The sequence below is a fragment of the Leuciscus leuciscus genome (genome assembly GCF_965113295.1).
Source record: "Leuciscus leuciscus genome assembly, chromosome: 12".
Classification (NCBI taxonomy): Eukaryota; Metazoa; Chordata; class Actinopteri; order Cypriniformes; family Leuciscidae; genus Leuciscus; species Leuciscus leuciscus.
The window spans coordinates 13,125,903-13,148,404 of NC_138736.1; the positions used below are offsets into that span (position 1 = coordinate 13,125,903).

General features: G+C 37.3%; 1 protein-coding gene across 3 annotated transcripts; it reads left to right on the forward strand.

Moving 5' to 3' along the window:
• The first annotated feature begins 893 nt into the window (after positions 1–893).
• On the forward strand, positions 894–20,833 carry tent4a (terminal nucleotidyltransferase 4A). 3 transcript variants are annotated; one of them, XM_082185151.1, is made up of 13 exons: positions 894–2,038; positions 5,034–5,157; positions 5,274–5,320; positions 6,142–6,262; positions 6,410–6,517; positions 10,162–10,290; positions 10,538–10,751; positions 12,019–12,145; positions 12,254–12,360; positions 13,680–13,861; positions 15,522–15,668; positions 15,764–15,817; positions 18,348–20,833. In XM_082185151.1, the coding sequence occupies exons 1-13, from the start codon at positions 1,347–1,349 to the stop codon at positions 18,492–18,494; spliced, it is 2,199 nt and encodes a 732-aa protein (XP_082041277.1). In that variant the 5' UTR covers positions 894–1,346; the 3' UTR covers positions 18,495–20,833. The 3 variants fall into 3 exon arrangements, with proteins under 3 accessions (XP_082041277.1, XP_082041275.1, XP_082041276.1); XM_082185149.1 differs by having other exon boundaries at positions 895–2,038; positions 15,764–15,919; positions 18,345–20,833; XM_082185150.1 differs by having other exon boundaries at positions 895–2,038; positions 15,764–15,919.
• The last annotated feature ends 1,669 nt before the right edge of the window (positions 20,834–22,502 follow it).

Here is a 22,502-nt window from a genome sequence, read left to right on the forward strand (position 1 = left end):
AATCCGACAGTTGACACAAGCCACTGACTTTCATAGTATTTTTTTTATTTATTTTTTTACTATGGAAGTCAGTGGCTTGTGTCAACTGTTTGATTACCAACATTATTCAAAATATCTTCTTTTTAGTTCAACAGAAGAAAGAAACTCAGACAGGTTTAGAGCAACATAAGGGTGAGTAAATGATGACAGAATTTTCATTTTTGGGTGAACTATCCCTTTAAGGATTTGCTTACCATATTATTTGCCATTAAAATACTGGTTTTCAGCTTGAACTTCACATCAGGAACTGGATGTTTTTTTTTCAGTAACACATTCTGCATCTGGAGAACTTCTGCAACATCAAGAAAACAGCTTTGTTGCGTGTATTTTTTTTTAAATAGAAGAATGTATTAAAAAATAGATTAATCATACTTATTAATTATTTTTTATGTATTGTTAATCCATCAAAACAATTAATCATGATTAATCTCTATAGATTTTTAAGGCCATAGTTTCTGTTGATAAAAGTCCTGTTTGGTTTTTTTCTTTTAAGAATTTCAGCAAAAGTAGGCCTACAAGAGAGAGACAAATCCGCCTTGATATGGAAGCCTTCGATTACTAACTTGAAGTTTGATTAATGACCTTGCAGTAAGATTAGCCACCAAAACAGATTTTATTCTTTAATCTCAAAATAGTCAATTTAAATAGGCTACTTTAAGATAGTAGATGTCCACTTATGTTTGCCTTTTCCACAATATTTGACAACATTGTACAATATTATAAATCAATTTACATAATGCAACTTTATTATATTAAACAAAGATTCTAGAGGCATCTCTTCAATATTATTGCGCACATCAACAAGAACGCGGCCATTTATAATCATGAAGCAGCCGTCGTCACTGCTCACTGAGCACGCGCTGCGTTTTATCGCGTCGCGTTGTAGATTGGTTTTAGCCAGGGTTGTAAATTCAAATGTGTCCTCGCTCGGATGCCGGTTAGAAGGGTGGGGTTGCTCAGCCTGAATAGGCTCCGATTGCGCCTGCTCGGTGTGGAGTTGTGTGGGGGTGTGTGCTGTCCCGATGGTTTAAATCCTACACATGCGTACTGGATTTCGGGGTTCAAGGGAATATACGCCATATTGGAAACACTGTATAGTTTAGCTAACAGTTTAGCTAGCGGGGGGAAAAGAGCCACTAATTGATTCCCGTTGGTCGGTTTTGGCGTTTGGCACGTCGTTATTTTCCCTGTCGTCTCGCGTAACCCAGTTTACAGGCACATTCTCGCAGTCCGGACTCAAACTTATCCGCTGAACGGGGGGAAAAGGCGTTCGTTTGTTTGACAGGGCTGTTAGAAAGACAAGTTGAATGGATCCGAGGGTCGCTTGGATTCAGCCGGAACAGAAAGGTCCTGCGAACGCTTTATGGATGCGTGTGTGGGAAACGTCTCAGGTAAACCGGACTAACACAGGTCAGCACCAGAACCACCATCACCACAACAACATATGTGTCAATTATCCTGCGTTTGACGTTTATAAGACTGTAGCGTCCAATGCAAATAACAGCACTATCATTAAAAACAACAGCACTGCGATCCCGGGTAGCGGCTCTGTGGCTCACCCGTTAAATGGAAACACGGGAGACGGCGATATGACCCAAAAGACCGGCTCGGTGGTGGATTTGGCGTCCAGTTGCTCTAAAATAAGGACTACAAGCCCTAATGTGATCGCTGGGAATATGAACAAGGGCCATCCATTTTTTACTTGCAGCGAGAACGTGTTGAATAATGTCAACCATCATCATCATCATCCTCCTCATCCTCATCTACGGCATTTCAATCAAGAGCAGCAGCAGCAGCAGAGTTGCATGAAGCGCCACCCGTCCCATCCAGCAGCGATTCACAACCACCATCACCACCACCATCATCCGGGCCGGAGGAAAAGCGATAATAAGGCCAGCACCTATGGGATAAACTACTTGCTCTCTAACTGGACTAACGGCAATTATGAGAACTCCGGCACGCCGTGGAAGACGAGGAAATATAACCCAGGGGTTGACGGGTGAGATGAGCTTGATTTATAACAGCAGCAGCGCTCGTTATAATGTTACGCTATTATTTTTCTGTGGCCTTATGCGTGTGATAAAGTGTCACTGGGCCTTTTTTTTGACGTGTTGGACTGGGACTTTAGCTTTAGCACGATAGCCGGTTGTCCTATGTTTGGTGGGTTGGGTCACTTGTGGAATGTGTGTGACTGTGCGTGTGTTAGCAGTTGTAGGCTAGCGATGTCCTATTCGTCAACGAATCGTTCTTTTGAGTCGGATCTCTTCCGGTCTGTACGATTCATTCACGAATTGAATTGAATCATTCGGAGTTACGTTGAGTGAACACCCCCTGATTCGCTGAACTAAGAACCATATATGTACATTTTATTTAAGCGAATTTCTTTTAATGCACTGAATTGTAGTAGAAAAAAAAACAACCTAACATGGGACACATCAAATTACAATAAACATCCTTTATTAATAAGGCTTAAAACTAATAGGCGTTTTGGAACGTTATAAAGTGCAACAGGCTGGTTTAAAAAAAAAAAAAAATCCTGTAACTTACATTTTCTACGTGAGCGGATTTGATTTTTTACAGTATCTTATGTAAACCTAAAGACCGACCTACTGTGAGCTACGTGGGGCTGCACGATAATAGTTATACTGATAATCACGATTATTTTGTTCAAATTATAATCGCGATTATTCTCATTTGAGAAATTACAGAGAAAAAGTTATGTATGTATAACGATAGTGTAACGATACCCTCATGAAAATATTGATTATTCTGAAGCTGAAAATACATAATTATTTTAGACGAATATGCTTGCACTTTGTTACTGGCTAGATACATTTAAAATAATGTAGACCACTTTTTGCTGGTAACATAATATATTTTGCATTATCAGGACACAAAAATATTCCTCCATTATAATACATTATATTCAACATTATAGCCTAGTAATTTATTGTAGTACTGACACTAAAACTCTGTAAACTTGATTTTTTTTCTCACACAGAAATTTTCTTTTTGGGTGAATATCCACGATACATATTGATGCATTTTTGTGTTGCGATATATTGTGGCACGATATATTGTGTATATATGTGTATGTATGTATGTGTATACATACACACACACATCTATAAACCTATCTGTTAAGGATAGGTTTGTATGTATGTGTATACATAAACATCTATAAATGTGTGTGTGTATTATATATATTGTTACAATTTTGTGTTAATTTGCATATTTTGTACAAAGTATACATCAATAAGTTGTACTGAATTTGGTCTTTTAAAATCCCTGTCTTACTACATAGGCCTAGTACTTACAACAAACCTGGTAAATATGACTGGCAGGCAGCGGAGGAAAGCCTTGATTTGCCCTCCAGGTGCGCGTTCCTATAAGGGTAACACATCACGTGAAAATTATGAATTAACTGGTTTTACAACTTCCACTCAGGAGCAAAAATCTGCCTTTAAATTTGAAAGAAATAGCCTAAAGATTTGACATTTATCGTGATAATTCTCTATATCGACTAATATGAAGAAATGTATTTATTTATTTTGCCATATTGTCCAGCCCTAATTCACAATATCACAGATGTACCTGGATAAAAGTTTAGGTTACACTTTATTTTACAGTACGTGCACTTGCAGTGCAGTTACAGAAGAAAGTACTGGTAATATAATGTAACTACATGAGTTACCGTTAGTTTTACAGATAGGTTTAAGGTTAGTACCTGGTTATAACCCACTTATTATATTTGCTTTAAGTACATATATACATACACGTGTATACACGGAACAGGACTGTAAAATAAAGCGCTACCAAAGTTTATAATTCGATATAAACACTGATGCCATCAGTGGCAATCAAAATCACATTTTGAATATAACTTGGCACTTTAAATAACGATTGTGTTGATTACATGGTTACACCACTAGGTGGCGGCAAGTGACTTGTTAAGTAACAAATTAAGTAATTCACTCAAAAAAAGCAAGCATTTTAAATAGACTGCACCAGTTAATATTTTGTCAGAACCTCTAAGTTATGCTATTTTGTTCAGTTGTCTTTTCAGAATCGTCATTCTCAATTTATTCAGAATCGTGCAGCTCTACTTTTAACTTTATTTTTATTACATTTGTTGTCATCCATCTATTGCTGTTGGCTGGATTCATGATTTTAGTGTTTGCTGATTTATGATTGGCCCTGTCCCAAATGGCAGCCTAAGCACTCGCGGTCTTCCTACGAGTCTGCACTTTCGTGACATAACGCCGCTTTGACTGTCGGGAAGAAGTCTGCTGCGGAGCTCGCATCAGTGCGGGCTCGGCAAAAGTGCGCATATCAACCGCATAGGGGCTCGCGAGCACCCTTCTGAGACCTAAAATGACAACTTGGACACCCTAAGGTCTCATGTACTTAACGGACGCTCGCACGCGGTAGCCATTGTAAGTCCACAAGACCGAAAGTGCATATGAAGTGTGCCATTTGGGACAGGGCCTTTATTGCACTGGGCACTTAATACAATACATGTTTGAGTCTTAAGTAACCTAGCAATTGTAGGCTTGCATAAGAAGGGATGAATCTGTTGCATGAACTTTAACCACTGCACAAAATTTTGCATTTCAACATTCTTATTGCATATATCATAATTTTTACTCTATTGTATTGTACTGGGGAATCTTTTCCATGTTGCAAACATTAAATACTTCTGGCATTTGATTGTATCCATCGGGAATTGATTGGATTATGAAACGTGGCTGTTTCCATACCAAAATGGAGCCAGATGAATGTGAGTTTGCTAAAAATTCCTAAACCCCTATTGGTACACATTTAACCAATCAAGTTCTTAATCTTGTGGCCCAAGTATACTTATTGTACAGGTTGTTAATGAAAAAAAATCTCAAGATTCTTGGTTTATGAGTTGTTTGTGATAGATCTACATGAATGGCTTCTTAAATTGTACCAACTTCATTTCCATAATTTCCTTCCTTCATTTTTCCAAGGTTGCATGAAGAAATCATGGACTTTTACAATTTTATGTCTCCTCGTCCTGAGGAGGCCACCATGAGACAGGAGGTGGTGGACAGGATAGAGTCGGTCATCAAGGAGTTGTGGCCTACCGCTGATGTAAGCAAGCTTAGAGCTGATGTGTATATATATATATTACAAAAATTGGGCTATTGGCATTATAAATGATTAGCCCAAATAAACAAATGTAATTGTTTTTACTTTTATGTATTTAGGTCCAGGTTTTTGGCAGCTTTAGCACTGGACTCTTTCTCCCAACCAGGTAAATGAACATGTGCAACAGTGTGTTTGATCTTGCACATTAACACAACAGTGATATTTTGAACAGAACCCTAAGCCGTTTTCAACATGCACAGTGTTGCTCTTGTGATCTGTTGTTGCTGTACGGTCATAACACTATTCTCAGTAAGATGACTCTCACAGAAGGATGGGATGGGACCAAATACATCACAATCATAGCGTGCTAGCCTTTTTTGACTCTGAGCTGTCTTTCAGGAACTGAGCAAACATTTTCTGATAATTTGCTAAATCTGTGGCCCAGTTTCACAGACAGGGCTTAGATTAAGCCAGGATTAGGCCTTAGTTCAATTAGGACATTTAAGTAGCTTTTTTTATTTTTTATTTTCCTTATAAAAAAATAAAAAACGTTACTTGTGTACATCTTGTGACAAAACAATAGCAGTGACTTTTAAGTTTTGTCAGTGCAAGTTGCTTTCAGTTAAAACAGCTCAAACATGCATTTTAGTCTGGGACTAGGCTTAAGCCTTGTCTGTGAAACCAGGGGTAAATGTGACTGTGTGTGTAGCTTTCTAAAAACTTCTTCAGTCCCAAAATTGCTTTTGGTTTGTATGTCTCTGAAACCTGAAAGATTTTCCTTGTGTTAAGTCAGTAGGCCCCATGTTTTTGGTTGAACACTATTGAGAAAACAATGAATGTACTTTGCTGTAAGGAGGTTCTGTTTTCATGTTGAGATCAAGGCCTCCCTTAGGCTTTATTTTTTTAACAAATTGCCTAAACAGAAAATTGCAAGGTATTTGTATGTGGGGCTATATGAAAGATTCTGTCTGGTTCTTTTTACTGTAGTGACATTGACCTGGTGGTGTTTGGGAAATGGGAGAAACCTCCCCTGCAGCAGTTGGAGCAGGCCCTCAGAAAACACAGTGTGGCAGAACCCTATTCCATCAAAGTTCTCGACAAAGCTACGGTATGCATTTTTCCCTCTACTGTCGATTTAACATTTGCTAAACTCAGTTTAACGGTTTCATATGCAGAGGTTGTTGCTTTTTTGTAACATATTTGTGGGTTTCTTGGCAATTCATAATTTGATATTTATATCTTTTGAATTTTGAAGGTACCAATCATCAAACTGACAGATCAGGAGACTGAGGTGAAAGTGGACATTAGTTTCAATGTGGAGACGGGCATCAAAGCTGCTAGCTTCATCAAAGAATATGTGAAGGTAATGTTTAGCTCATTTTGTAAATCTATGTATAGTCCCAGGAGTGAGTCAGATCAGTAATATTTTTGAATATTAAGTATTCCCAACTAAGCAAGCCAGAGGCGACAGTGGCAAGGAACCAAAACTCCATCAGGTGACAGAATGGAGAAAAAAAACTTGGGAGAAACCAGGCTCAGTCGGGGGGGCTCGTTTTCCTCTGGCCAACGAACGAACACGGTGTCATTATGATTCAGGCTGCATCACATGTCAGAATTTAGATCGGTAGCATTCAAATATTCACCCAGTTCCTTTTGCTTGAAGATCAGATTCATCATGCCGGTATGGAGCCAAAGCTGGCCATAGGGTCTGTGTCGAGGACCTGTCTGGTTCTTTGCTGAGGATCTGTGCCGATGGCTGTCGTGTCAACGAGGCCTTCACAGGGGATTGTCTAGTAGACGCGGTCTCTGCTGACAATCAGGTCTGGGTTTTGGTCGTGTCTAGGTGCAGATCCACCATCTGATCTGGACCGGATCCGGCTGACTACGGTAACCTCGGGATAAGGATGAGACAGACAGACACTAACATTAGCATAGATGCTATTCTTCTTACAATGTAACAAGTAGGGGTGCAACGGATCAAAAAACTCACGGTTCGGATCGTTTCTCGGATCAGAGTCACGGATCGGATCATTTTTCGGATCAGCAAAAAAAAAAAAAAAAATTTATTAACACTTTTAAATTATTAAATTAAAATATATAAAATCAACTTAAAGTGCACAAGGCATAATATCTTCTTTTTAACATAATTAATGAAAAACAACTTAAAGTGCAACATAAAAAGGCATCTCCTTCCTTTAAACATGGACCAATGCTTTATGTGTTTCCACTGTCATATAGGGCTGTCAAAATTGCTCAAAAATGACGTTCGAATATTCCCTCTAAAAAACACATATTCGAATTATTCGAACATCTGGTTGCGCATTTTGTCAATGACGTGCATTGGGCCTATGTCAATAACAGGACAAATTAATACAAAGAGACATAACTACTTGTATGTAGTTCATTTAAGTTTAAACACTTTCTCTCTCTCTCTCGCCGTCACCCATGCAGCGTTCACACCAAACGCGAATAGAGCGTCTGGCGCGAGTGATTTCAATGTGAAGTCAATGTAAAGACGCGTTTACGCACGTCTGGAGGTTTTGCGGCGCGAATGAGGCGTCACGCTCTCTGCGGTTCATAACGCTCGCCATGACCACGCTGTGTGTGGACTGAACATGCGCACAACTTTTTTTTCATAAATCAATCCGCGGATCACGTGAGTGCCGAACCGAAGATATTGATCCGAACGGATCACGGATCAATGATGATCCGTTGCACCACTAGTAACAAGTACATTGGGTGTTATAGGAAGTGTTCTTGGTTCCGGTTGACCTCATTTATGCAGCCTAACAAATAATTTAACTGATTTGAATAAAAAACAGACTATTCCAGAGTTTAGGTGCTAAATAGGAAAAGGATCTACCGCCTGCAGCTGATTTTGATATTCTAGGTATTATCAACTGGCCAGAATTTTGAGATTGCAATAGAGACGTGAAGGACTATAATGCGTTATGTCTCTTACAACTTTTGTGATAGTACAAAAATGGCAAAGTTTGGTTAGTCTAATTTGTTTTATTTTTGTGAATTGTGTTTAGCTGCTAATAGAAAAGCATGAAAAAATCACCATGGTCTTAATGTTGTGAAAAGTGGTGTTTTGCAACTGCCCACTGAGTGTGTGTGATGCTGGTTATGACGTGCTGTTTGTCCAAAATATTCAGGAAAACAAAAAAACAAAAACTGATTTATCATGTAAAATACTTCATGGCCTGAAAGTTTTTTTTAGTTCATTTGCCACACCTGCTAATGGCAAGAAGTAACTTTTCTTTTTTTTTTGTTCTTTTTTTGGATCCTGCTTGTATTTACATGTTCTACGTGTCCTAGATGTACTCCTTGTTTGCTGATCTCGTGTCAGTCTTATAGTGGCATTGTTTGACTAGAGGAGGAGGGTGAAGCATAACTTAAACATCTGTCAGCAAGCTTTCAACACAGAATTTTGAATAAGGAGATGACCTTCATAGCTCTCATCTGTGCAACCACAAGAGATTTCTTTCTTACCATTGAATATATGATAGTATTGTACAGTTGCAATAAAATGGATTACGATTCAATTTACAGCACTTTCATAAATTGAACAAAAACATAAGGCGAATATAGCTACAAGCAGCAATTCTGGGCCAAACACCAAAGGCACTGCAGGTACAACAAATACAGCAAGCACATCAAACAACACAAGGAGCTTTCAGAAGGACTGCAATGTGCATCACATAGCATGTGTTTTGTATCCATATTCAACGTAGGCCTGTTAGAATTTGTAGGAGTGGTAAACTGTTTTTCATATGCTTTCCACATGGCGGGTGAGCAAAATGTTGGAAAATGACAAATAAGATGTTGTTGAAATTGGCATAAATCAAGGAAGACATTGAGAATAAAATTTTTTTTCAAGTTTGGCTTTTTTTGTAAAAAGCCAAACTAGGTGGCGCTGTCTTAAATTTTTTTGCCAGCACTTTAAGGACATGCTGTCCATGAGGTGTTGCAAATTTTGGGCCAATATGCCAAAGCATTAAAAAAAAAAATCCATAGACGACATGATTTTCTAACAAACTTTTCAAATGTTATAAACAAAAATAGCATTTTTGGGGGGATCTCATGACCTGAATGTACATGCCAAATTTTGGAACGGCGCCACCTACAGATTGTGGTGCTGATGAAGTGTACCAAGTTTCTCTTTGATAGATCTAAGTATTGCCAGGATATAGCATTTAATCTAATTTTGGGTTAATTTACCATCATAACTTTTGAACAAAAAGGAATATTAATTTTCTTCAGTCATTTATGTGCGGCTCAGTCCAGTGATCATCTGAGCCAAAGGAGACGTGAAAAAACTGAATACAATACATTTAAAAAATGTCGATTACTGTAATAGGTCTTAATGCAAGATGTTGAACGGATAGTAATCGGTTTAATTTAGTTTATAGGACAAAAGAAAAGTGAATATTTGAACTGGTGATTTATATATAAATTTGGTCAGGGTTTTATTCAAAACTACCCTAATAAATATGACAATTTTTTTTATCATTTTCCTCTCCATGGTTCATAAGGGTGCCATACACTCCCACTGGGGAGGAATAATAAGAATACTCTCAATTATACGCATCATTAGGGAATGAGACCCAAAGTCTTTAAGACGATGTCGATCTTACATGGAGGAATGTAAGATTTATTGGCCTGTCTCCAGTTATCATAACACATTACCTCATGTAAATATTTCTGCTGCTTCTGAACAGCTGGATGTTATCTCCAGTGAAAGACAGCTGCATATGCAATTGCCATGTTTTAGGCTTTTGAAAACACATAAATGTGCAAGACTTCACAGAAACCCGTTTGATATCTCTGATGTCAACATGTAATGACACTGTTTTCGTAAAAAGACTAGAATGGTGAAATCTTTGATGTAATCTCATCTCAAGTGGTCACGGAGTCGCCTTTGAGTTGCTTCTTAATGCCTGGTGTAAACGGTCTTTTTTATGTTTTAAAGTCTTAAATATCTTTTTTTCCCCTCCCACACAGAAGTATACCGTGCTGCCTTATTTAATCTTCGTGCTGAAACAGTTCCTGCTACAGCGAGACCTCAATGAAGTCTTCACAGGAGGAATCAGCTCCTACAGTCTCATACTGATGGTCATCAGCTTCTTACAGGTGCAACATTAGCAGCCAGTCTAGTTCTCAAGCGTGTAAACTGTTTTGACATTTAGGCGAAGAGAAGAACCATAGTGTTTCACATCAAAATAACTTGTTCTTGTCTAATTTGGAGATCTGTCATTGTCAAGCATATTTTCCTATCTTTGTTTGACTGCATCAGCCACACTCATTTCATAAATGACTGTGCCAAACAAATAAAGAGAATGTCTCGACTTGCCTGCTGATTTTTGGTTTACACTTGCAGTTACACCCAAGAATTGATGCCAGGAATCCCAACATGAACCTTGGCATTCTGCTCATTGAGTTTTTTGAGCTGTATGGAAGACACTTCAACTACCTGAAGACAGGCATCAGGATAAAGAACGGTGGTGCTTACATGGCTAAAGAGGACATCATGAAGGCCATGAGTAATGGCTACAGGCCCTCCATGCTGTGTATTGAGGACCCTCTTCTTCCTGGTACAATTACAAGCTATTTATTCAAAAATTGCTCCATTAATGCAAAACCTAGTGAGCTTCTTACTGTCTACTACCTTCTGAGGCAGCGTCCTTTCTGAATTAAAACCTTATAAGTGATCAGTTTAACTAATTCCTCACATGAAGCACACAGAGACTGATCCCGCAATTGATTTCAATAGAGTTTGGTCTTAGCCTGTTGCTAAGGTAACAGCTTAAATGATTTCTGCTTGCCCATAATATTTATGCTTAAGGGGTCTTAGGATATAGCAGATTTTTTTTGCGAATGAGACTTTGAAGAAACAAATTGTGTCCGATAATATTGTACTATTTGGTAGGGCTGGGTATTCTCAAGCTTGCAATTCGATATTGATTAATTTGAATATATATCCGATATATATAACACTCTTAGCTTTACAGGGAAATAGTTGGTTCTACATTATTAATGTATATTCATATCAATTCTCATATTCCTATAATAATTCGTATGAAAATAAATCAAAAACTAAGCTTATTGTGATTTATCATGAGGCGGCAAGGCGCGCTACAATGTTATGTTCATTCCTCAGATGAAAACAGCATAGACTAAAAGATCAAATCTTGGGATTTAAGAATCAGTATCGGTTCTTAAAAATGAGAATCAATCAAGAAATTGGAAATATTAACACATTCCTATGAATGCACTTCAATACGGAATCCATCGTTAATCGAAATTTAATTGAATCAAATCTCATTGTGAATCGAATATTCTGCATTTGAAAAATCATTCCTGAATTGAATCAAAAATCTATAAATTGTAAATCGAATCGATTCACTGTCTACCCAAATATTTACACTCCCATAATAAAAATATTAGCACATAAAGACATTTCAAACTAATTACATTTTTATCACCATATATTTTGGTATATTTTGTTCTCTCAACTTTTATTGTTTTGGATTTTACTAAGTCACCATGCTTTCCACAATACATTTGTTGTATTGTCTTTTCCTGGAATCTAAATTTGGCCAAAACACAGTATCTCTTAAAAGGCAGCTGCCTATATTTTAGGACAGACTTTAAGGAATCATTAGCATTAGCTTCAGATGCAATGCTGTCATTGATGTGACACTTTAGGAATTGCTTGAGAAAATGAGATGTTCTGTCTCATTATTTGCATTTAGGCATTACTGAATTTCTTTTAAACATAAGAAAAAGTAATTTACTGCAAGTTGTTTGGTTAAGTATAAAGAACTAATATATGTACTTATTTTCCCTTTCTTTGCTCAGGTAATGACGTGGGCAGGAGCTCTTATGGTGCCATGCAGGTGAAGGAGGCTTTCGACTATGCGTATATAATACTGAGTCACGCCGTCTCACCTCTTGCACGTTCTTACCCCAACAAAGACAGCGACAGGTACAGCTCTCATACACATACAAACATGTTTGTATTAATATGTTTGTATTGTATAATTCTTTTCAACATTCAGTTTAATTTAACTTGTCATTTATCTTGTCCCCTCAGCACTTTGGGCCGCATTATTAAAGTCACCCAGGAAGTCATTGACTACAGAGAGTGGATCATAAAGAAGTGGGGTGGCAGACACAACTCCCGCTTGGAGAGGAATCCAGGTACGTCTCAATGTGAAGAATTTCTCAGAATATATCTAATGACTGCAGATACTAGGTGAATATCATTTGTTTGTTTTTGATTGGACTTCATAATGTCTCCCGGTGCATTAAGTTCTCATTGAGAAGGCTTTATAGATAGTTACTGATGTCCTGGGGTGGAGTGTGTTCCAAAAGTTTTACAGCATTGTAATGATGCCTTTTAAGATTATGCAAGGCCCCGAACTCCATGCAGAGCCGCATAGCATTGATCCTTAAGAAAAGGCAGTCCCAGAATGTGAATACAAAAAGGTGTTCCACTTGTCCTTCTGCTGCGTTTAAAACATTTATTTATTATTATTTGTAGAAACTAGCAATGACCATAGATTAAAATAAGTAACTAAAGTAATTATAATTACAGTTTAAACTTTCAAAGTTTTAGAAGTCACACATTTTAAGAGCTGAATGTTCTTCAGGGATCCCACTCTTTTTAATCGATGAATTTAGGTTATTTCTTCAGACGTCTGTGATGTACTGGATAAGGTTTTTCGAAAATCGTTTTTACTCAATTTCTACTCAAAATATTATGTAGCTTCGCATGACTAGAAAAACATTTATTCCTTATGAAAGGGGCTAAGGTGTTTTCATCATTGACATGACTTTTCAATCTTTTTAAGTTACCCAGGTTTTTTTAGACCGTGGGAATCCTGGTTCTTTAGAGCCCAAAAAAAGGGTGTGAAATAAAACATGAAAATCTATTTTGGATTATTTAAATGCTTGTTTTGCCGTATTTTAAATCAAGTCGTTTTGAGGCCCCCTAGTGGAAGCCGCTGTCCTAGATGTTGGTCGAAGTAAGATGACTTATGAATGTATCAAAAGTAATTCAAATAAATTAAACCTGTTTTTTTGCCCAATAAAATAATAACATTTCATTGGTCAATGAATGCCAATGTTAGTGCATTGCAGAACTTCTGATTGCAGTAATGGTGTCACTTTGGCAAACCCTTTCATTTTGTCCTCTGTCCTTGCAATGCATTAATATAAATTGGATTTGAAACATTTTCTGATGAAGTGTAGCTTTGTAAGTGCCCTAGAAGTGAGAAAGTGTCCTCCTCAACAGCATTTTATCCCTTTCACACATCTTATTCGTGACTTTGACTGTGATTAATATGTTATATTAAACTGGCTCAATTTGGTAATGTGACCTTTTGAAATGTGGCCTTCGAAGTCTGGTTTGACAGACGGATAGTTGCTTTGCAGTGAATCTGCTTATTTCAATTCAGCCATGTTTCAAATGAAACCTGCTTTGATTTGGCTGATGTTTTGATGGCTTTTGCATGCAGGTCCATCTCATAAAGACTCAGTGGATCAGGTAGAGACGGTCACACTGCTGGGTGTAGGTGTGGAGGACCAGCAGCAGAGGGACTCTGTGTCCCCTCACAGCGCAGACTCACCCATGTCCCTGTCCAGCCCTCAACAGCACTCCTCTGCCTCTTCTGCGTCCTCGATGTCAGGCAGCGATATCGTAAGCATCATCCTTCATCTGTGTCCGTACTTTAACCCTATAAAGCCTACTCAAGTATATCGTATTTATGCCAAATTTTCCTTAAATGATGATAACTTAAACCTGTTATACATCCCTTCTATATCCCACTGTACGAAAGGGCTTTCCCACAACTAAAAGGGCTTTAGTATAATTATAAAAATCAGTAATATTTTCACAGAAAAAAAGACATGTGTACAACAAACTTAAGGTGGATATTTTTACAAGTAAATATAAGAATAACATTTATATTATAGTAATCTTCCAAGATGAACACTTACTGGACTGAAATAACTTAGTTTTACTTAATTAACTTTGTTTTTATTTTTTATATAATTCTGAAATGTGAGCGTTAAATATAGGGCTTCACAATTCTTGTTAAATTGAGAATCGTGATTTTTTTTTTTTTATATATATATATATATATGAAAATATATATATATATAAATATATAAATTTATTCTGAATAGGCAACTAAACACACAAACATGTAATTTTTGGTTCAGACAAAATGTTAATTCCTGCAGTTTTATTAAATATATATAATTGAATTAATAATAAAAAATAAAAAACATTTTTAGAATGAATGACTTCACTTGTTTCATTACTGGATGAATGACTCTCTTGAATGATTCAATAAAATACATTTAAGTCACTTGTCGCCACCTACTGCTGTAACAATGTAATAGATACAATCTTTTTATGAAGCATCTTTACTTTTAAAAAGCGATTTACTCTATTTTGATGGCTACCGTAGACGTTAGTGTCTTTGACTTTTATCCTAGTACTTCTGTGTTATAATAATTCAAATTATCACAGAAGTAATGATGATGTATGGTTGAACAGACTGCGAAGATGTTTCATACCTAGCCTATGACAACTGCTCTCTCTGGCTCAGCGGCAGTGCGAACGCAGATTTGAGTGTTCCGCTCTGATCGGACTTGTCAGGTTTAATTAACCTAGCTGATTCATTGTCATTTAGGAATTAGATCACGTGGGTGTTGGAATCGAAAACGTGATCTTTTAACGATTAACCGTGCAGCTCTAGTGATGCATCAGGCTGTTGAGGAACATTTATTTGTAAATCTCTCAATTGTATTGAAATGGATTGGATGTTTTGACCCTCCACAATAGAAACGACAGAGTTTTGATAGTAAGATGATATTTAAATGCTTAGATTTATTACTACCCATTATTGGAAGATATAGGAAAAAATGATATTTATATGCATTTTATGCAAGTAGTCTGCTATACTATTATAAGGTCTCATGTAAGATCTCATTGATTTACATTACAAGCTATCAGGATTTCATCTTACGCTTTGGCCATATAAATATCAGCGACTGCACCAAATTGCATATTTTTGCTCCGTTTGGGCCTCTGAATAAAATTGAGGTGTGCTATGAGTAAACTGAGCTTCATATTCTTACTATATTATATTATATTATATGAACCATAAAAGCCTAATCCATCATATGATACTCAACAAAAATATAGACATTGTTTTTGTCTAAAGGTTCAACAAACTGTTACATAAAAAAAATAAAATAAAAAAAAAGATAATTTCATATGTCAGACTTTACAGGGCTAATATGCCTTAGATTGTCATTCCCTCTCACATAACTGACTTCTGCTCCTCCAGGACTCTGACTCCACACCGTATGTCACTCCACCTGTAGCCCCCTTCCCTCTCCAGATTCTGCCGGCGGGACCCCTGTCATCAGCGCTTCAGATGGGCACGGGCAAAGCCAGCATCACGGCAGCACTCACCATGCCTCCGGCCGCCCAGGTGAGGGGCGATTTTGGTTTGGTAGCTAATTGTGATGATGATGATGACGACTGGCATGTTCTTGAATCCAACTTCCTCTCTCTCTGTTTCTCTAGGCGAGAGGGTCAATCCCAGGCAATCTTTCTCTCCACGCTCTACCTGGCAGACAGGTGTGTATGGCAGATGGACCACCCCCATACCTCCACATGCCCCCCCCTGCAGTCCCCCCAGCTCCCCCCAGCCCTCTACCCAGTCCCCACCATCATCCAAAGGTAGGCTGTCCCACGTGCGCTCTCCTCTACATGCTGTATCTTGACAGTGAGCCCAACTTTCCCTCCTTCATCTAGACTTCACAGACTAGTTTGACAGGATAGGGTAAAATTATGAAATTGAATGCCCACCTTGGTGTTAATGTAATGTCCAAACAGGAGCATTCAATAAGACTGTGTTTTGAGAAGTTTGGCCAAAGTTTAAGTAATCTTTCATCAATTTAATAACTTGCTCTGTATGTATATAGTTTTGTAATTAATAACATAAAATGTTAATTAAATACACTTTTCATAATAAATATCATTTTAAAAAGCTGCTGTACCTAAAACAATGCCATATAAGTATGATGATTGAAATGGCCAGCAATTACTTAGAAAACATAACATTTTGCACTTTATTTATAATACTTTTATTTCATTCATGGATTACTTGTGACAGCGCTGCATGCATCTTCAGAACACGCTTATCACGTTAGCTTTGCCCGGTACCTTTATTTTTTTATTTTTTTTATTTTGACAATGTGTTGTAAGAATGTGATATGGCTTAGTGCAATCATCAAATCGCAATGGTTGTGATGTAATTATATAAATATATAGTCTGACGCGCTGCGTGCTTATAGTGCCCCATTATGCTATTTTAAAGTTTCCTAATGTTGTTTTGGAGTCTCCTACAACATGTTTACATGCATCAAAGGTCAAAAAACTGTTTAATTTCCTCATAATATACATTTGCACATCACCACATTTTCAATAATTCTCAAACGACTCATCAGATGAATCAATCTCTCTAAATCCCTCCTTTCCACGAGCTACTCTGCTCTGGTTGGCCAGACAGCTCAGTCTGTCGTGATTGGTTTACCGCGTACAGCGTGCGCGTCGAAAACAAAAACGCCCATTACCATAACAACGTCAGGTGTGCGTGTCCTGAGGCTTCCTACACCGTAAACTAAATACAGTAATGAACAATGACGTCGATTTTACCATATCAATCTGAGCGTGAGTCCGATGATGAAACATTGGAAGAATTAGTTATTCAACCCGAACCTCCATCGCAAGGATGGCTTGAGCAGGACGTTTCTCAGTGATGCACTACTCAGTTTGAGGCACATTATGAGATGTTGCAACTGTAATTCCTCACCATCAGCATGAACAAGTGCATGTCCAACAACAAACCGATTATTTTACTTGTAATAATTTATTTAGAGTATTTTTGTAATATATTGCGGTATCAATTATACCGCAATATAATATATACCTGCACCATCATAAATGCAATGTATACATTAGCCGAGCTCTAGCGTGAATGACTGATGTAACTTAAACGTTGGTAAAACAAATCTTGCTCCATGCTTAATCTTTACACAAAGTAGTAAGAACGACAGACTGCATAGACTCAGTTTTAGGTAATAGTGGCCCACAACTGATCAGCAGAAGTATTTCAGTGAGACGGTAATAATGTGAGTTAACCAGTTAGCAGGAGACCTACACAATATAAAACTCAAAACTAAGTATTTTGAACGCCATCTTTCAAGAGCAGGCGGTTTGCGAATCCTGCATTGAACTCAGAGATTTGAGAAGCCGTCGTCAGTAAAATAAAGGGAACACAGCAAACGTTTAGGATTATACTGCTGTGATATCATAGTAAAGATGAATTTTAACCACTGATTCTTCACATGCTCGTCCTTGGGCAGTGAAAAAAAACTGGCTTTACCTTCACATTGTAGAGCACAGCGCCGTCGTCTCGACATGATGCTGTCCGGTATTCCTGAGAATTCCATAAATCATTCACATGTACTTTTTATTTTATTTTTTATTATTTTATTTAGATACGCCAATCCCTTTCATACGTTTAGGAGGGTGGGTTTTAATGAAAAATATTTCATGTTCACCAAGGCTGTATTTAATTTATCAGAAATACAGTAAAAACAGTAATTTTGTGAAATAATTTTAAATAACTGTTTTCAATTGTATTTATATATATATATATATATATATATATATATATATATATATATATATATATATATATATATATATATATACAAATTTTAAATGTCATTTAGTCTTGTAATGGCAAAGCTGAATTTTCAGCATCTTTACTCCAGTCTTCAGTGTCACATGATCCTTCAGAAATCATTAAATATGCTGATTTGCTGCTCAAGAAACATTTCTATAAATGTTGAAAACCATTGTGCTTCTTGATATTTAGATCAATTTTGTTCATGTCTTTGATTTAATAGAAAGTTCAAAAGAAAAGCATTTTGAAATGGACATATTTTGTAACGTTGTCAATGTCTTACTGTCTTTACCGTAATCAAGCGCTGAACTTTAGAATGGTAGTGCATTTGTATTTTAAATTTAAATCCAGGTTTTTTTTTTTTCAGATGCTAGCATGATTCTAAGTTCCCCTATCTTGTCTTCTCTCCAGCAGACAGGTCCCAAGTTCCCTCTGAAGAGCTTCCACAATCCCGCCGTGGTGCACAGTCCCGTCCTTTCCAACCGAAGCCACATTCAGTTCAACCGCAACACCTGGCGCCGCAGAAAGAGGGACAGTCTGCCGGCTAGCGTCAGCAGATAAAGACGACGACGCTCCCCTATGGGCGCTCCCTCTCCACTTGCTTCCTCTTTCACCCCTCTGGTCCCATCTTAAAACGATGAGAACTCATTTAGCCCTCCTACTGATGGTGTGAGCACAGAGAGACCAGCGTTTGAAACCCAGCTCCTCGTTCAGTAGTTGTGGTGATGGTGGTGCTAAGTAGTTCAGTCTGCCACTGAATCTGTGCATGTATATGTTGAGACTTTTGTTTTGTTTTTTGACCTGTGCAATCTTCCTGAGGAAGCTTCGAGAACAGGAACTGTTTTTTCGGTCGTCTACTCCACAACTTCCAGGTTGACAGGTGAAACGTTCTTTTTTTGTATGTGTTTCATGCTTCACTTTTTTGGTCTAAACGTGACACCCTTCACTTGTGGGACGAACTAGATTCAGTGGATTTCAAGTGTTTGTTGTATCGGGTGAGGATGTGTGTTTCAAAGGTTGTGTGTGTGTGTGTGTGTGTGTGTGTGTGTGTGTGTGTAACGTTGGCTTCAAATTCTGCACTCAAAGATGCTTCCAGAGACCCCCACCGTATTGACTGTATACATCACGCAACCTTTACTTTTTTGTGCAATAACTTCTTAATTTCTGTATTTTCCTTCACTCTGGAAACATATTTAATTTCTTTTTTGGTTGTTTTTGTGTCCAGCCTTTTGTTTGTTTGTTTTGTAAAAATGTTTTTATTTTTGTAATGTTTTTAATTTTGTTCATCGTTTACAGATCCTGTCAGACAGGCTCCTTAAGGGGAAAAAAAAGTCTGTTTTAAAAGAGTTTTTTGAGAGTTTATATTCCCTCTTCCCCTTTTTCTCGGCATAAATTGCACCTGGACAAGAGCAAGTTAAAGCAGCCAGTCTAGATCTCGCAGAACGACTTTCCACTCTTTACCAACAGGTCTCGCCATTTCTCACTTTCTGTGTTCCCACATTGAGCTTCAGAATCTCAGCTTTCTTTTATTCGTCTCGTTCGTTTCGTCATTAAGGTTGTAGTTGTGTGGCATTGAGGCTGTAGGACTTGGGTTTATCAGATTGGGAATCGAAAAAAAGCTTGAGCTCTTGGTCCTAATGCCCTTTCATTTATATGTGTGTCTGTCCTTTTTAAGTCGCTTTAGGTAAGTGTGAGATGTGAATTATTTTAGGGAAACTCTAATGGACGTGCGAGCGGACTCCAGATCAGTGCAGCTTTATGCAAGGTGCCCTAATCGGACCTAGTTCGACTTCTAAATGGGCACCCGAATCAGACTAGCGGAGAAAGGGAATTTATTTTGATTCCTTTCTGGAATCTTGACGTGCATTTATTGCCAGGTACTTGCGCTAATATATGCCTTTTTGGTAATAACCTATTCCTGTACTGTATTGAATTGATTTTTTTTTTTTTTTGTTCTGTTTGTATATGGCACACTAAAACTGTATTGCTGTTGCTCAGAACGTCACAGGCATACAGGTTATTGTTACTATGCAAGTGGAGTTTTGAAAATCACTCTTCCTGTGTCCCTCACGATGGCCATTTGCTTGTAAATCTTGTCAAGAAACTAAATCGGAGTGACCGTCAACGGACTCAGGCCTGAGATCGACGCACATGTGAACAGTTCCTGTATGCAAGTTCAGACTGTTTTAATGGTGGAAAAACACCTGGACGTCTTGTCTGGAGTTTTTGCAATGCAAATATTTCCTCCTGGAGATCAACCGGACTACATTTACTGCTGTTACAACGCTACAACCATGTCCTGCAGTCTGTATTGAATGACTTTGACTTGTGTGATGTGTTTTACAAAGTCATATCTGATACAGAGACTGTGGATTGTCCTTGTAACTCTTGACTCACCCGCCTATCAATGCAATAGGGCAAATGTAACTCTAATAGCAGTTTCTGCTTTTAGATAGAACCAGCATCTTTTGCAAAATGAGTCAGACATTGAGGCAACTCTCCCCCTCCTTTCAAATAAGGACCTACTTTATTGGTGATTTGTCTAAATGAAAATGGCTCCGTTTTTCCTGAGTGAATCTGTAGATGTGTTTGAAAGGTGGAAATATTTCACTCTGTAATGGTTTGACCTTTTGAGGTGATGTACTGCTTGATACAGTGTGACACTCCTCATTGAATATCAATGATGGATTTTAAATGTAAACATTTTTTTTTTTTTGCTGACGTCTGTTATGTCGCAGTGGCCAAAAGCACTCCTGAACTTGTCAATCGTTATACTGAAAGCCCTCAATGTGGCCGCAAAGCATCTAAGAGGTCAGACGGAGGAATTGTTTTTGTTTTCCTTCAATATTTTTATGTAATTTTTTTTCTATTTTATTTTTTAAATAAACATCTTAAAACCATGCATGCAGTTGCTTGCGGTTTATTTTTGCTCTGTTAATTGTTTGAATAAATTCTAAAATGTTAAATCATGCTTTACAGCTCAGCACTGAGAAATGTTAGATTTGTTAAACTGTTACAGGTGTTTTACCACTAGATGGTGAGCTTGCACTTCAGAGATCTTCTGCTCATAAAACCCTAAAGAGAAAGTTGATAACAAATTGCTAATAAGAACTACGACTAACACAAGGATGTGAATTTACGTGCATGAATTGTAAAAAAGGTCTAGGCTTTAAGTTAGTTAAAAATTCTTGTTTTAAGCATGACTGTGTGTTGTAGAACAGTTATTTTAGTAGTATTTTGCATTTTTATATTTTCTATTTTGATTGTAAAGTTTTAGTGATTGTGTTTTTTTAAGTCTGTATTATATATATAAATATATATATATATATATATTAGTTAAATTAAATGAATAATTTTGCTTAAGCAGCTAACTGAAATAAAATAAGTTTATATATTATAATTTCAGTTAATGGCAGTCAAGTAATGAATTTTGTGTTTTAAGTTTCAGTTAACTAGTAACCCTGGTAGAACAAAATGTGAGTCAAGTATTAACTTTATTTTACCCATAAATTAAAAATCCTTCTGATGATTTAGCATTGTAAGCCTACAATGAATTTTTTTTTTTGTTGTAGTTTTTTTTTTTTTTTATTGCTTGAACATTACAAAACGTACCTCAATAAAATAAAAAGTCTTAAATCCAAGGAGCAGCCAACCATAACTACTGAATGTATAAATAATAACTTCACATAAATAAAATGCACGTCTGTGGCTGAACAGTGAAAATGGTTCAGTTACTATTTTCTGACTCTTAGAATAGCACACTTAATGGTTATAAGTTATGGAATAATACAATTTGCAATTCCTTTTGAATAATGTCCGGAATATCATTCCATAATAAGTGATAAAGTGAATCACTGAATCGTTCACCAAATCGATTCAATCGGTTTAAAACGCCAAACTGTTGCTGGAGACATGCCGTGCAACGGTCCTGCTGTGGTGTCGTTTGGAAGTATTTTCGTCGACGGGACAAAAACGGACAAAGAAACTGGGAAATATTGGATCTATAAAGGTAATTTACAATTGGGTTGAATCTGAAAATGTTAGTAAACATTTTCTTTTTTTAAATGTCTCGAAATCGTGCGTTTGGTTTTTACTGAATATCCGCGCCCAAAAGAGGGGGCGTCGTTGTGCTGAAAACCCCCTAAGCTGTTATAAATTCACTATAAACCACGGCTTTATAAAACGGCCATTTCATATACGTAGCCAATGCAACTTTCATTTCAACACTTCATTCATTTTTTTAAATCACCAAAAGCCTTCCTTCCGCTGGGGGAAAAGAGTCCAACGTTAACAGTTACGCTATTAGATGGCGGCAAAGACTGTCTTTATGAGTGAGTCAGTCAGTAGCGAAGACTTTTATGCATGCTTTTATGTTGAAAGGACCGAAACTTGTGAACACTTGTGAAGACGCAACTCTCAAATGCTTTGACTAGCGCTGTCAGGAAAAACCCTTAACTGTTAAAAGGACAAAATATTGTAGCTGACATTCAAACGTATTTTTATTATGAACATAGGACTGACTTGAAGGAAAATGCTATATCTAAATGCAGGTAACTTAATACACTCGCT